At 44.0% G+C, this 12,652-nt stretch overlaps 1 protein-coding gene across 2 annotated transcripts in view; it reads left to right on the top strand.

Moving 5' to 3' along the window:
* LOC139409195 (Ras association domain family member 4a) overlaps positions 1–12,652 on the top strand; it is a 69,085-nt gene that overhangs the window by 44,967 nt on the left and 11,466 nt on the right. For both annotated transcript variants that reach the window (XM_071154017.1, XM_071154008.1), the window contains exons 4-9: positions 7,313–7,428; positions 7,502–7,584; positions 11,239–11,402; positions 11,822–11,923; positions 12,022–12,073; positions 12,319–12,440. In XM_071154017.1, the coding sequence (XP_071010118.1) occupies positions 7,313–7,428; positions 7,502–7,584; positions 11,239–11,402; positions 11,822–11,923; positions 12,022–12,073; positions 12,319–12,440 (639 nt within the window). The remainder of the gene's footprint in view (positions 1–7,312; positions 7,429–7,501; positions 7,585–11,238; positions 11,403–11,821; positions 11,924–12,021; positions 12,074–12,318; positions 12,441–12,652) is intronic.

Genomic DNA, 12,652 nt, shown 5'->3' with positions numbered 1-12,652 from the left:
TTCTTCAAGCTCTGTTGAGTTGGATATTTTTATTTAACCTTTATTTAACTAGGCAAGTCAGTTAAGAACAAATTCTTATTTACATTGACAGCCTACCAGGGAATAGTGGGTGAACTGCCTTGTTCAGGGGCAGAACGACAGATTTTTACCTTGTCAGCTCAGGGATTCAATCCAGCAACCTTGTGGTTGCTGGCCCAATGCTCTAACCACTAGGCTACCTGCCACCCCAGGGAGTGGCAGTGAACAGAAAGTCTTTCCACAGATTTTCCATGGGACTCGAGTCTAGGCTTTGGCTGGGGCACTCAAGGACTTCTTGGTCTGAAGCCAGAACTTTGAATTCAGGCTGTAACACAACAAAAAAGTGGAATAAGGGTATAAGAATACTTTCTCAAGGCACTGTACATCCAATAGTCATGGTTCGCCACAGTCTCAAACACTGAAATCATTTTTGTAAGGACCTGTAGTTGGATTCCTTGCCAGGTAAACCGGTGTGTGTGTGTGTGTGTGTGTGTGTGTGTGTGTGTGTGTGTGCGCGTTAGCGTGCATACATGGGTGGGTCCGTGGGTGCATGCGTCATGTGCATGTGTGTTATTGAGTATGGGTGCATTTTTACTTTAAGCTTATATGACCTGAACAGTTGCCAGGTGATGTACTTATAATGCCCTACATACATTGTTGATGGTAGTAAAAGTGCCAGTAGACTCATTTATATTGACATTAGTAATTAACTTCCTGTGTGTGTGTGTGTGTGTGTGTGTGTGTGTGTGTGTGTGTGTGTGTGTGTGTGTGTGTGTGTGTGCGCGTTAGCGTGCATGCATGGGTGGGTCCGTGGGTGCATGCGTCATGTGCATGTGTGTTATTGAGTATGGGTGCATTTTTACTTTAAGCTTATATGACCTGAACAGTTGCCAGGTGATGTACTTATAATGCCCTACATACATTGTTGATGGTAGTAAAAGTGCCAGTAGATTCATTTATATTGACAGTAGTAATTAACTTCCTGTCTGTCTGTCTGTCTGTCTGTCTGTCTGTCTGTCTGTCTGTCTGTGTCTACATGCCCTTTGTGCATTATCAGACCCACTTAGTGTGTGAGCAGTGTTGCGAAAGTAGCATACTTCTCTATTATTCTAACTACATGTTCTGGTAGCTTTATGCTGGTTGAGCTTATTTTAAAGCTATGAAGGTAATTAAATATAATTCATTCATTTGATCGTCCTGTGTAGCTTTTACAGTAATTATGACATCCCATGCCAAGGTTTGCTTGCTGGCAATGGAGTAGGGGTAGAGGTCATTTCTAGGGCTACAGGACTAGGGTTATGGATTAAGGGTTGTTCTGGTCGGAGCCACTGTCACACTGAAGGTTCAAGCCATGGAAGAGATCCATCAAGCTGAAGTTTATGACTTTAGCTACCCCTGCTGGTTGCCACTTAAGCAATAAGGCCCGAGGGGGTGTGGTATGTGGCCAATATACCATGGCTAAGGGCTGTTCTTAGGCACAATGCAACGCGTCATATAACTGGTAAGCAACATAATTAGAGCTGTAAAAATAAATGTTTTGTCATACCCGTGGTATACGGTCTGATATACCCCGGCTATCGGCTATCGGCTATCAGAATTGAGGGCTCAAACGACCCAGGTTATAATGGGAATTATAAACTGGGTGATTCCAGCTTGAATGCTGATTGGCTGACAACCGTGGAATATCAGACCGTATACCACGGGTATGACAAAACATTTATTTTTACTGCTCTAATTACATTGGTAACCAGTTTATAATAGCAATAAGGCACCTCGGGGGTTTGTGATATGTGGCCAATATACCACGGCTAAGGGCCATATGTATGTATATACACTTCTCAAAAAAATAAAGGGAACACTAAAATAACACATCCTAGATCTGAATAAATTAAATATTCTTATTAAATACTTTTTTCTTTACATAATTGAATGTGCTGACAACAAAATCACACAAAAATGATCAATGGAAATCAAATTTATCAACCCATGGAGGTCTGGATTTGGAGTCACACTCAAAATTAAAGTGGAAAACCACACTACAGGCTGGTCCAACTTTGATGTAATGTCCTTAAAACAAGTCAAAATGAGAATCAGTAGTGTGTGTGGCCTCCACGTGCCTGTATGACCTCCCTACAACGCCTGGGCATGCTCCTGATGAGGTGGCGGGTGGTCTCCTGAGGGATCTCCTCCCAGACCTGGACTAAAGCATCCGCCAACTCCTGGACAGTCTGTGGTGCAACGTGGCGTTGGTGGATGGAGCGAGACATGATGTCCCAGATGTGCTCAATTGGATTCAGGTCTGGGGAACGGGCGGGCCAGTCCATAGCATCAATGCCTTCCTCTTGCAGGAACTGATGATACACTCCAGCCACATGAGGTCTAGCATTGTCTTGCATTAGGAGGAACCCAGGGCCAACCGCACCAGCATATGATCTCACAAGGGGTCTGAGGATCTCATCTCGGTGCCTAATGGTAGTCAGGCTACCTCTGGCGAGCACATGGAGGGCTGTGCGGCCCCCCAAAGAAATGCCACACCACACCATGACTGACCCAGTGCCAAACCGGTCATGCTGGAGGATGTTGCAGGCAGCAGAATGTTCTCCACGGCATCTCCAAACTGTCACGTCTGTCACATGTGCTCAGTGTGAACCTGCTTTCATCTGTGAAGAGCACAGGGCGCCAGTGGCGAATTTGCTAATCTTGGTGTTCTCTGGCAAATGAAAAATGTCCTGCACGGTGTTGGGCTGTAAGCACAACCCCCACCTGTGGACGTCGGGCCCTCATATCACCCTCGTGGAGTCGTTTGAGCAGACACATGCACATTTGTGGCCTGCTGGAGGTCATTTTGCAGGGCTCTGGCAGTGCTCCTCCTACTCCTTCTTGCACAAAGGCGGAGGTAGCGGTCCTACTGCTGGGTAGTTGCCCTCCTACGGCCTCCTCCACGTCTCCTGATGTACTGGCCTGTCTCCTTGTAGCACCTCCATGCTCTGGACACTACGCTGACAGACACAGCAAACCTTCTTGCCACAGCTCGCATTGATGTGCCATCCTGGATGAGCTGCACTATCTGAGCCACTTGTGTGGGTTGTAGACTCCGTCTCATGCTACCACTAGAGTGAAAGCACCGCCAGCAAACTGACCAAAACATCAGCCAGAAAGCATAGGAACTGAGAAGTGGTCTGTGGTCACCACCTGCAGAACCACTCCTTTATTGGGGGTGTCTTGCTAATTGCCTATCATTTCCGCTTGTTGTCTATTCCATTTGCACAACAGCATGTGAAATGTATTGTCAATCAGTGTTGCTTCCTAAGTGGACAGTTTGATTTCACAGAAGTGTGATTGACTTGGAGTTACATTATGTTGTTTAAGTGTTCCCTTTATTTTTTTGAGCAGTGTATATCATTGAGTTAATAAAGCCACATACAAACATGGTCTCTTTTTTGTTTTCTTGAGTAAGGCAGCTCCAAAATGCAGGTGTTTCAGCCTAGCTCAGTGTTTTCTGTGGTGGTGGGTGGGGCTTGCCAGCAGAAAATACGGAGCTCTGTGTCGTGATTGGCTCAGTGTTCTATCACTCATGGGGACACTATGTCTCTGCCAAGTCTAAGGGTAGAGCTAGAAAATTATTGCCCCTTGGGTGCTGCCATAGAGTTACACTAGAGGTGTCCATCCAAGAAGGCTCAAGGTCATTGGCCACAGATAAAATTATGTCAAAATCACGTTATATGTACAGTAGCGTTGATTGGACTGATCATGTAAACATCATACTTTCACAATCTTAGCTAGCAGTCATCATCATGAATCAAGTCAACAATCTATTGGCAAATCCTTTTTAATCCTTGTCATATGAAGAGAAATAATGAAGAGAAATTATAGATAAAATGTACAGGTGCTCATCGGCAATTGGACTTAAACATTACACAGCAAATCGCAAATTCAACAATGAGTGGTTTGGAAGGAATCAGTGACAGTGGCTAACTGCAAGCATTGCAAAACAATCACTAGCCTGCTATTCAGTGGAATCGCTGTGTGGTCCCAGATCTGGGCGGTCCCACATCTGGGCTCTTTTACAAGTTTAAAATGATAAACATTTTAACATTGGCCATGCTGTCAATGAAGCACGATTTGTGCCACACTCGCAAAAACTTGACTTCAGTGAATTCAAGATAACTGGGAAGTCAGGAAATAAACAAGCTCCGAATGGGAAAATACGTTTTGAACGGTTATCCAACTCGGAATTGTAAATCCGGCCTCTTTTTAGAGCTACGACCTGAATGACTTATCAATAGTGCTTAGACATTTAACTGAAATTTCTGTAATTTTTCTGTTTTTAAACAACTATTTTACCAACTTCAGTTCAATTATTTGATTTCCATTTTGTTATTTTTTCTTCTGTGAGTTCAATGCGCACATCGCACAGTTTCTCTAGAGATAAATCGGATCAAGCCTGAACTGTGCGATGTTATAGGGAGTTGTAGTTTGTAACAGGCTAATATTCAACATAGTTTAGCTCATAAAACGTGGTAATTAACTACAATGAGCATAATCCATTGCGCATCTACTTTACCTGTATGTGTTTATTTTATTACTGCTATGGAACAGAGAAGAATGCGCTATCGTGAGGTGATATAGAAAGAAGCGGTTGCTTCCCGAGGTATCTCTACCTGAAAATACACAATCTAAGTGATTGATAGTTGGTATTTAGCGTTCATAAAAGTATGCATTATTTACTTTGAAGAACTACAAAATAGTGATTTTGTCAGACAGCACAGGCAGCAGTTCTATAGAGATGAGATGATGACTTGGAATGAAATAATAGTCATCAAATAAAACAAATGAAATATACAACAACTCACATATTTTATTGAAGTAAAGAAATGTGAATAAATTATGGTTAATAAGTGATAAGGAGTATAATGGGCAGTTACTACAATCATGGGACTTTATTGTGTTATTCTGTGTTGTTACAGCATTCAACCCACATAATGCAAAGTGTATTTAATGTTTTGTTTTTTTTACTGAAGTTGATAACGGTCGAAATTTCGTTCAATCAAACTGACAGCGAACAGGCCTCAAAAAGCACTAATCGCTCAGCACTATTTATCAGCGACACAGAGAACAGAATCTCAGAAGTAAAATTTGTTTCAGACAGTGGTTGAAGTGGACTGAAATGGGTGCCAGCACTCGTTTTGGGTGCCGGTACTGTGCCAATATTTTTTATCTGCCGATAATCAAGCAGTAGATAATTTAAGGTGCCAGTACTCAGTACCGGTGTGTTCCGGCCCAAATCAGGCACTTGTATCACATTTGGATTTATCTTGCTCTCAGTTTGGAATCTTTAGTATTGTCATGCCCTGACCTGAGAGAGCCTTTTTATGTCTCTATTTTGGTTTGGTCAGGGTGTGATTTGGGTGGGCATTCTAATGTTTTGTTTTCTATGTTTCTTTATTTCTATGTTTTGGCCGGGTATGGTTCTCAATCAGGGACAGCTGTCTATCGTTGCCTCTGATTGGGAATCATACTTATCCCTTTTTTCCCTCCTTTCAGTGTGGGTAGTTATCTTTGTTAGTGGCACTATAGCACTGTAAGCGTCATGGTTGTTTCTTTGTTTGTTGGCGACATTTTAAATAAAAAGGAAAATGTACGCTCACCACGCTGCGCTTTGGTCCACCTCTTTCGATGGCCGTGACAAGTATTCCTAAAATATATTATATATAGATCTTGATGCATTAAATATGCAAACATGAAATGTGAAGTTCATGTCTATGCCCAACCTGTAAACCATTTCTCAGCCGCGTAGCCACCGCTTTAAATTCCTACCATTTCAACGTGCAGCCACCGCTCCACGTTTTTATGGTCTCTATTGGGGCGGCAGGGTAGCCTAGTGGTTAAGAGCGTTGGACTAGTAACCGGAAGGTTGCAAGTTCAAACCACCGAGCTGACGAGGCACAAATCTGTCGTTCTGCCCCTGGCAGTTAACCCACTGTTCCTAGGCCGTCATTGAAAACAAGAATTTGTTCTTAACTGACTTGCCTAGTTAAATAAAGGTTAAATTAAAATTGTCTAACCATTCGTGACGTCAGGCTTATCGTCATCCTACTTGGTCTGATTTGAATTTCGTCACAAGGTTTTTTTTACTTGACTAGGCCCTAAAATCACATTTTATCTTCTCACAAATAGTTTCATATAATCATATAAGTTTTACAACATTTAGATATTTAGACATTTAGATATATGACATTTAGATATTTAGACATTTAGATATATGACATATATATTGTGAAAGCTCTTAAAGTTACAATGTTTACATTACAATGTCTCTCATGATATCACAAAACAATAAATGTTGGACATGATTATTCTTTAAATAGCCACAAACCATTCCAAATGTTTAGATTACAGAAATATTGTTTCATTATCCAATCTTGGATGTTACTGTACAACAAAATCTCTCTGTTGTAACAAAGGAATTTTCAACTTCCATTTCTGCAGAGTGGGAGAGAGTTCCTGCAAGGTATAAAACTCTGGTGGGAGAGAGGAGGGGTGCTGATCTGGCAGCTATGATCCTCACTCAAGAGGGAAAGTCATGACACGGTCCTCATGAGAGCCAGTTTCATCATAACGCTTGATGGTTTTTGAAACTGCAATTGAACAAACTTTCAAAGTTCTTGAAAATGTCCATGTTGACTGACCTTCATGTCTTAAAGTAATGATGCACTGGGATGGAGACTGAGAGAATTACTGTGCTTGGTGGGCCAGGACCTCCAAGGTCTCAGTGATGGTGGGGAGGTGAGTTAGGGGCAGAAGCAGCCATCTATGCTTCATATTACAGAGGAGAGAGAGGAGAGACAGGAGGGTTAGAGATCTGTGTGTTGTGTTTGTAAGACAATTACTAAATTAGAGGAATGATAGTATCAATGAGTCGCGAGGACTCACGTGTGTCTTTTTCTTACTATTACCATTACCATTACCATTCTATATTCCAACATCTACGTATGTTGGAAAACCCACATGGATAGTAGGATCTATGGAATTTTCTATGGTGAATTTTCTCTGAGACTGACAGACCTGTAGCTGGTCCGAAGAGCAAGTGTGTGACTGGCCACACGACCGTGTGTGATTGAGTGAGAGAATGAGTAGAGCATGAGGCAGCACGTTTTATACAGACACACCGCGTGTGTGTGTGTGTGTGTGTGTGTGTGTGTGTGTGTGTGTGTGTGTGTGTGTGTGTGTGTGTGTGTGTGTGTGTGTGTGTGTGTGTGTGTGTGTGTGTGTGTGTGTGTGTGTGTGTGTGTAGGAGGAGCAAGCATTGGTCGTCGAGGGGTTGTTGAATATCTACTGGGGTCTGCGCCGACCAATCAGACTGCAGATGCACGACGACAACGAGAGACTCCACTATGGAGGAGTCAACAGGTACACACACACACACAAATGCACTAAGCCTATGTGAGTGCCAATCAGTTATGTCAATAATTTGTGTTTGTAGGAATGAGAGATCCCAGGTTCTTCCAAAGCAGACAGAATCTAACAACAACATACTCGACAGAACTACTGACCCTGCCTTGTCCAGTAAGTACACACACACAGACATTTACATTTTAGTAATTTAGCAGACGCTCTTATTCAGAGCCACTTACAGTTAGTGAATTCATCTTAAGATACATTTTATACAAAAGTATGTGGACACCGCTTCAAATTAGTGGATTCCGCTATTTCAGCCACACCCGTTGCTGACAGGTGTATAAAATCGAAAACCAAGCTATGCAATCTCCATAGACAAACATTGGCAGTAGAATGGCCTTACTGAAGAGCTCGGTGACTTTCAACGTGGCACCGTCATAAGATGCCACCTTTCCAACAAGTCAGTTCGTCACATTTCTTCACTGCTAGAGCTGCCCCGTTCAACTGTAAGTGCTGTTATTGTGAAGGAGAAACAACGACTCAGCCACTAAGTGATAGCCATACAAGCTTGCAGAACAGGACTGCCGAGTGCTGAAGCACGTACTGCGTAAAAATCATCTGTCCTTGCTTTCAACACTTACTACCGAGTTCCAAACTGCCTCCGGAAGCTATGTCAGCACAAGAACTGTTCGTCGGGAGCTTCATGAAAGGGGTTTCCATGGCTGAGCAGCTGCACACAAGCATAAGATCACCAAGTGCAATGCCAAGAGTCGGCTGGAGTGGTGTAAAACTCGCCGCCATTGGACTCTGGAGCAGTAGAAACACATTCTCTGGAGTGATGAATCACTCATCACCATCTGGCAGTCCAACGAACGAATCTGGGTTTGGCAGATGCCAGGAGAATGCTACCTGCCCAAATGCATAGTACCAACTGGAAAGTTTGGTGGAGGACGAATAATGGTCTGGGGCTGTTTTTCATGGTTCGGGCTAGGCCCCTTAATTCCAGTGAAGGGAAATCTTAATGCTACAGCATACAATTACATTCTAGACGCTTCTGTGCTTCCAACTTTGTGGCAACAGTTTGGAGAAGGCCCTTTCCTGTTTCAGCATGACAATGCCCCCATGCACAAAGTGAGGTCCATACAGAAATGGTTTGTTGAGATCAGTGTTGAAGAACTTGACTGGCCTGCACAGAGCCCTGACCTCAACCCCATGGAACACCTTTGGGATGAATTGGAACACTGTCTGCGAGCCAGGCCTAATTGCCCAACATCAGTTCCCGACCTTGCTGATCCTCTTGTGGCTGATTGAAGCAAGTCCCCGCAGCAATGTTCCAACATCTAGTGGAAAGCCTTCCCAGAAGAGTGGAGGCTGTTATAGCAGCAAAGAAGGACCAACTCCATATTAATGCCCATGATTTTGGAATGAGATGTTCGACTAGCAGGTGTCCACATACTTTTGTTCACGTAATGTAGCTAAGTCAGACAAACACATATCACAGTCATAAGTACGTTTGTCCTCCATAAGTAGTTATCAGCAGTCAGAGCAACAACAAATACAATAAGTCAACAGTGAGTCTTTTTTTTGTGGGGTGGGTGGGGAGGTCAGTGTGAGAAGGGGGTGTGGGGGGGTTGCTGTGGGATTATTTAAGATACTCTTTGAAGAGGTAGGGTTTCAGTTGTTTTCAGAAGATGGGCAGGGACTCTGCTGTCCTAGCTTCAGGGGAAGCTGGTTCCACCATTGGGGTGCCCGGACAGAAAAGAGCTTGGACTGGGCAGAGCGGAGCGGGAGCTGACCCCCCGTTGGGGTGGGAGGGCCAAGAGACCAGAGGTGGCAGAACAGAGTGATCAATCGGTTTGGGGTGTAGGTTTTGAGCATAGCCTGATGTTAGGGTGGGACAGCTCCTCTTGCCGCACCATAGGCAAGTATCATGGTCTTGTAGGGGATGCAAGCTTTGACTGGAAGCCAGTGGAGTGTGCGGAAGAGCAGGGTGACATGGGAAAACTTTGGAAGGTTGAACACCAGGCGTGCTGCAGCGTTCTGGATAAGTTGCATGGGTTTGATGGCACAAGGCAGGAGCCCAGCCAACAGTGAGCTGCAGAAGTCCAGGAGGGAGATGACAAGTGCCTGGATTAGGACCTACGCCGCTTACTATGTGAGGTAGGGTCGTACTCTGGGCATTAACCTGCAGGAGGGAGTCACTGCTTTGATGTTTACAGAGAACGACAGGGTTTTGTCCAGGGTCATGCCAGGGTTTTGTCCAGCCTTTTTCTAAAATCGTTTTTTTCCCACATCAATCTACACACAATACCCTATAATGACAAATCAAAAAATGTTTTTTAGAATGGAATATATCACATTTACATAACTATTTAGATTCTTTAGTCACTACTTTCTTGAAGCACCTGAAGCAACAATTCCAGCCTTGAGTCTTCGTGGGTATGAGGCTGCAAGCTTGGCACACCTGATTTGTGGAGTTTCTCCCATTCTTCTCTGCAGATCCTCTCAAGCTTTGTCAGGTTGGATGGGGAGCGTTGCTGCACAGCTATTTTCCGGTCTCTCCAGAGATGTTTCATCGTGTTCAAGTCCGGGCTCTGGCTGGGCCACTCAAGGACATGCAAAGACTTGTCCTGAAGCCACTACTGCATTGTTTTGGTTGTGTGCTTAGTGTCGTTGTCCTGTTGGAAGGTGAACCTTCACCCCAGTCTGAGATCCTAAGAGATCTGGAGCAGCTTTTCATCAAGGATCTCTCTGTACTTTTCTCCGTTCATCTTTCCCTCGATCCTGACTTGTCTCCCAGTCCCTACCGCTGAAAAACATCCCCAAATCATGATGCCGCCACCACCATGCTTCACCGTAGGGATGGTGCCAGGTTTCTTTCAGACGTGACGCTTGGCATTCAGGCAAAATAGTTTAATCTTGGTTTCATCAGACCAGAGAATCTTGTTTCTCATGGTCTGAGAGTCCATAGGTGGCTTTTGGCAAACTCCAAGCGTGCTGGCATGTGCCTTTTACTGAGGAGTGGCTTCCGTCTGGCCACTCTACCATAAAGGCCTGATTGGTGGAGTGCTGCAGAGATGGTTGTCATTCTGGAAGTTTCTCCCATCTCCACAGAGGAACTCTAGAGCTCTGTCAGAGTGACCATTGGGTTCTTGGTCACCTCCATAACCAAGGCCCTTCTCCCCCAATTGCTCAGTTTGGACGGGCGGCCAGGTCTAGGAAGAGTCGTGGTGGTTCCAAAGTTCTTCCATTTAAGAATGATGGTGTCCACTGTGTTCTTGGGGACCTGCAGAAATGTTTTGTTACCCTTGCCCAGATCTGTCCCAGAGCTCTACGGACAATTCCTTCAACCTCATGGCTTGGGTTTTGCTCTGACATGGGCTGTCAACTGTGGGACCTTATACTGTATAGGTAAATAGGCAGCACCTGAGCTCAATTTGGAGTCTCATAGCAAAGGGTCTGAATACTTATGTAAATACGGTATTTCTGTTATTTATTAAAAAAAAAAAATTGCAAACATTTCTAAAAACCTGTTTTGCTTTGTCATTATAGGATATTGTGTGTAGATTGTTGTGGAAAAACATTTATTTAATCAATTTTAGAATAAGGTTGTAACGTAACAAAATGTGGAAATAGTCAAGGGGTCGGAATACTTTCCGAAGGTCCTGTACATATCTATAAATACACTAACAGTATTATGGCCTGTACAGACACTGTATAAACATTACTTTTGAGTTGGAGTATGGGGGGGGGGGGGGTGATGAGGGTAAGGAGGAGGAGCAGCAGGAAGAGGAAGTTCTAATTCTTTGTTCTCTCCCTCAGGTAGTCTGGAGGAGGACGATGAGGAGGTCCCCCAGCTGCTGCGAACCAGGAGTGATGCCTCCTTCATGGGGGTCACCAGAAGGTCAAAGACACACGCACACTCCGACCTGCAGCACTTACGCTCACACAGATTCTCCATCAATGGACACTTCTATAACCACAAGGTAACACATGCATATGTACGCACACACACACACATAGCTGCCCATTTTCAGGAAATATCTGAACACCTACCTCTTCAAAAAGTATCTTGATTAATCCCACTAACACTCGCACTTGTCTTTTCTTACTATAGCACTGACTTTGCTGATATCTGCTTTATTTATGCATATTTGTTTTTACTTACTATGACTGTGATACGTGGAGGTCTCACCTAGTTGCCTTTAGATGAATGCACTAACTGCACATACTTCTCTCTGATTAACAGAGTCTGCTAAATTACTGAAATGTAAATGTAAATTATATTGTTCCTCAAAGATCCGTTTTGGGCCCACTGCCCTTTTCACTGTATATATTTGCTATGTATGTGTGTGTATTTGTGTGTGTGTGTGTGTGTGTGCACTCGTGCATGTGTTCTCGCCAGACATCAGTATTTACTCCAGCGTTTGGGTCGGTCACTAACGTCCGAGTCAACAGCTCCATGACAACACTACAGGTCCTCAACCTGCTGCTACAAAAGTTCAGAGTGAGTTATACACACACATTTTAGCACACACTCACACAATACACACACACTAGTTTCTCAGATGTGATTGTCATGTTTCTGACTCTCTGTGTCTCCAGGTGGAGAATAAATCAGATGAGTTTGTTCTCTACATGGTCCATGAGTCTGGTGGTAAGTGACCACATCTCGTTCTTTTGTGCCGTGTGTGTGTGTTTATGCTTGGGTATGTATGGAATAGTATATTTATGTGTGTGCGTACGTGTTTGCGTGTGTGTGTGTGTGTGTGTGTGTGTGTGTGTGTGTGTGTGTGTGTGTGTGTGTGTGTGTGTGTGTGTGTGTGTGTGTGTGTGTGTGTGTGTGTGTGTGTGTGTGTGTGTGTGTGTGTGTGTGTGTGTGTGTGTGTGTGTGTGTTGCAGAAAGAACCCCATTGAAGGACAGTGCGTATCCTCTGGTGTACCGTGTGCTTCATGGACCCTGTGAGAAGATCTCCAAAATCTTTATTATGGAGACGGATCTTGGGGAGGAGGTCACACATGACGTGAGCCTGCACTCTTTCTCTCTCTCTCTTTCATACTGTATGTGTATTCTAAGAGGTTGGATCTCCATGTTGTGGTGGCCCTCCAAATACAGACACAAAGCGATATCCCAGTGACATAATCAGTGGTATTTGATCGAATGGAATGCTGATGATAGACTTCCCTGTTAGGACTGTATTAACAATTGGGGCAGTGGCTGTTTAATTGCAGACTG

Source organism: Oncorhynchus clarkii, chromosome 1 (genome assembly GCF_045791955.1).
Source record: "Oncorhynchus clarkii lewisi isolate Uvic-CL-2024 chromosome 1, UVic_Ocla_1.0, whole genome shotgun sequence".
In the NCBI taxonomy this organism is placed as follows: Eukaryota; Metazoa; Chordata; class Actinopteri; order Salmoniformes; family Salmonidae; genus Oncorhynchus; species Oncorhynchus clarkii.
Note: the sequence above shows the minus strand (reverse complement) of the source record. Positions and strands in the feature narration are given on the sequence as shown.